Source organism: Octopus bimaculoides, chromosome 1 (assembly GCF_001194135.2).
Source record: "Octopus bimaculoides isolate UCB-OBI-ISO-001 chromosome 1, ASM119413v2, whole genome shotgun sequence".
NCBI lineage: Eukaryota > Metazoa > Mollusca > Cephalopoda > Octopoda > Octopodidae > Octopus > Octopus bimaculoides.
This window is the reverse complement of record NC_068981.1, coordinates 22,940,996-22,943,878: the sequence shown is the minus strand read 5'-3', so window position 1 is coordinate 22,943,878 and position 2,883 is coordinate 22,940,996. Positions and strand designations below refer to the sequence as shown.

Genomic DNA, 2,883 nt, shown 5'->3' with positions numbered 1-2,883 from the left:
TATATATATATATATATATATATATATTACACACATACACAATCTATTAATGTGGAACTGTAACATTATCACATGCATGCTAAGAAGAAGTATACAAGTTGTTTTATTTTTTCTTGTGAAGGATGCAGCGCAAAGTTAAAAAAGAAATTAAAAACAACCAACCAGCATAGGAAGAAAAACTAATTACTTGGTTAATTGACTAAACATGAACAATTGAACAATTTGGCAGCAAAATAGGGGCAAATCCAAAGTCATTTACTGGTGCCAAAGTCCAAAATGTGAGTGTAGTAAATGTTAGAGAACAAAACAATGGAAGCAGTCTTTTAGCATCTAATTACTGAAGATTCTCAATATGCTAAAGATTACCAATGCTTACACCTTTTGGTCTGTTTTCTGTGTTGGTTTGGTAAGATTGGTATTTGAAGCTATTGACTGAACAAGTCTCATCCGAATGTCTGTAGTGGCTACCACGACTGTTCCTCTGGCTTGCTGATGCCGACGTCAGTGCCAAGGCCGAAGAGATTGGCCGGCGGCATCGAGCAGGCTGTCGTGACAACTGACGAAGATGGTGAGGTGGAGGAGGTGGAAGTTGATGCTGAAGCACAAAACAACCATTAAAGATAGCTGTACATAAGAGGGGAAACCCACCCCCTTGAAAACCTGCATAGATAGGGCTGTGTATTTCTGTGTGTGAATGTGTGTGTGTGTACGTATGTATGTATATATATATATATATATATATATATATATATATATGTATATGTATACACACACAGGCATACACACCTGTATTCTCTGCTAAGAAGAATATCTGCATAAAGAAATTTACAGAACAAGGAGATTGAGAAGGAACACTGTAAAAAAAAAAATTATCAAAAAACAAAAAGTAATATTTTATTTCTTTGCTTTAAATTCATTGTCCCTTGTTACCATAAAAGGAGAGTTATCTCTGTATCACTGTGGGCAATAATTTGAAATCTTGTCAAAATGTGCTTGAAATCTTAACTGTAGTTATCTAAAACGTTGTTGCATTGAGTAAAGTCAAGGTCTTTCTGATTTACTCAGACTATAATCAAAAGAATTTCAGCAAAAGTGATCCTATTTTTTTTTATTCAGACAGTAGTTCTAGTACCACATTATCCAAAATGTCTTTCCCTGTTAAAATGTAAGGTGTAATTTTTGGGAGATTCATTGCTATTTCAGCAGGTAGGGTGATTGCAAAGAAGATCCCTCAAAACTTCTGTTAAATCATTGGTGATACCCTTTTGATACCAACCTGATTGAGACTACTCCTGGTTCTATGACACAAACTTACTGTTTTAAAGAGATCAAAATTGAAACCTTCCATGAAAATTTTATGTTAATTCATGTTCCAAAGACCAACTTAATTATGACAGTTATTTTAGCAAATTCTTCACTATTTTCAAAATTAACTGAAACAAAGGCTGTGTGTTTCTGATAGCAAAAAGGTTAAATCATTTTTTGGAAGTATGTTTACTACATTATTTAAACTTCATATTTGATATGCTTGTACCGAAATGATAGTGAGACTCCTGAATACATTATCCAAACTTTGACCAGTTTGAATAGTGTTTTTGACCAGTTTGAATAGTGTATTTGACCAGCTCATTGAAATATGGGTTTAGTTGAAACATCACGTACAGGGTGCATTATTTTCTTTTAGGAAACCCCTTTCAAGAGCTCTAACTTTCTTCTTACATTTTTTTAAATGTTACTTTTTAAATAATGTCAGATATTGGGTTGACTCAGCAAATAAAAAGTCACGCTGTAATCATTGCCTCAAAATAGCCACATAGTAATACAGAGAAGGATTGTGAAAGTTTGAAAGAAGCTGGAAGCTGCTGATAGGGATCCAATATCAGCAGCTAGTCGCAAAATGCATGCACAGGGTTCTAATAGCATCCGAACATGTGACTTTGTGCAGAAAGTCCAGGAAATAATTGATAAAGCCTGGGAAAGTCAATCAGAGCCATTATGAAAGACCTCAAGGTCTCAGAATGCATCCTTGGTAGACTTGTGCATGAGGACATCCGATACAAGACTCATGTGATGCAAAGGTTTCAATCTATGTCAGATGTGACAAGAGTGAATTGTTCAAGCTGTGCAAAGCGCTCGTTAAACAGCAAGAGGCTGGAATGCTTTGGTGTTTCTCTGATAAGAAAAACTTCAATCAGGACCAAAAGGTAAACTAAAGGAATGACAGAAGGTTATGCAAGAGACCTGAATGAGGTTCCAACAGTCATGCATGGGGCTTAGCAGTCAATGTCACTGTTTACACAGAGATGTTGGAAAAAGTTATGAGGCCCTGGATAGACAAAGTATAGAACAGAAGACTTTACGTCTTCCAACAAGACTGCACCATTTCATAAAGGTAGGACAATTCGAGGTGGATATGTGCCAATCTCCATGATCATGTTCTCCCAGACACAGCCTCTTAACTCACCAGACCTCAATCCACTGGACTATTACATAAGGGGCATAGTCAAGACGGAGGTCAATCGACACTCCCATAACATTATACAATCTCTCAAGTCTCCCATAAAAAGCGCTATGTCCAAAAAAGTGATAAAGACTATTTGATTTGTTCGTGTATTGAAGCAGCTATTGGTGTTAATGGCAGATTCATTGAATAGGTTTGATAAAAGAATTCTCAAGATTATTTGTATCAGTTTGTTTCCAGTGTCTTTTTTTTTAAATTCATAGAAATGACCTCAAAAACCTGACACACCTACAATATTCCAGGTGTTCAAAGGTATAACCAAAATGGTTAGCATCAGGAAAGGTATTTGGCCATAAAACATTGCCAAAATAGTCCTAATAGACAAAAAGATAAATGTTATATATATATATATATATATATAT

General features: G+C 35.4%; 1 protein-coding gene across 10 annotated transcripts in view; it reads right to left on the bottom strand.

The window, feature by feature from the left end:
- The window catches only part of LOC106884182 (glutamate receptor-interacting protein 2), a 537,293-nt gene that overhangs the window by 22,633 nt on the left and 511,777 nt on the right, over positions 1 to 2,883 (bottom strand). For 6 of the 10 annotated variants that reach the window (XM_052965766.1, XM_052965774.1, XM_052965783.1 and 3 more), the window contains one exon: positions 377 to 595. The exons of the other annotated variants lie outside the window; for them this stretch is intronic. In XM_052965766.1, the coding sequence (XP_052821726.1) occupies positions 377 to 595 (219 nt within the window). The remainder of the gene's footprint in view (positions 1 to 376; positions 596 to 2,883) is intronic. 10 annotated transcript variants of the gene reach the window in all.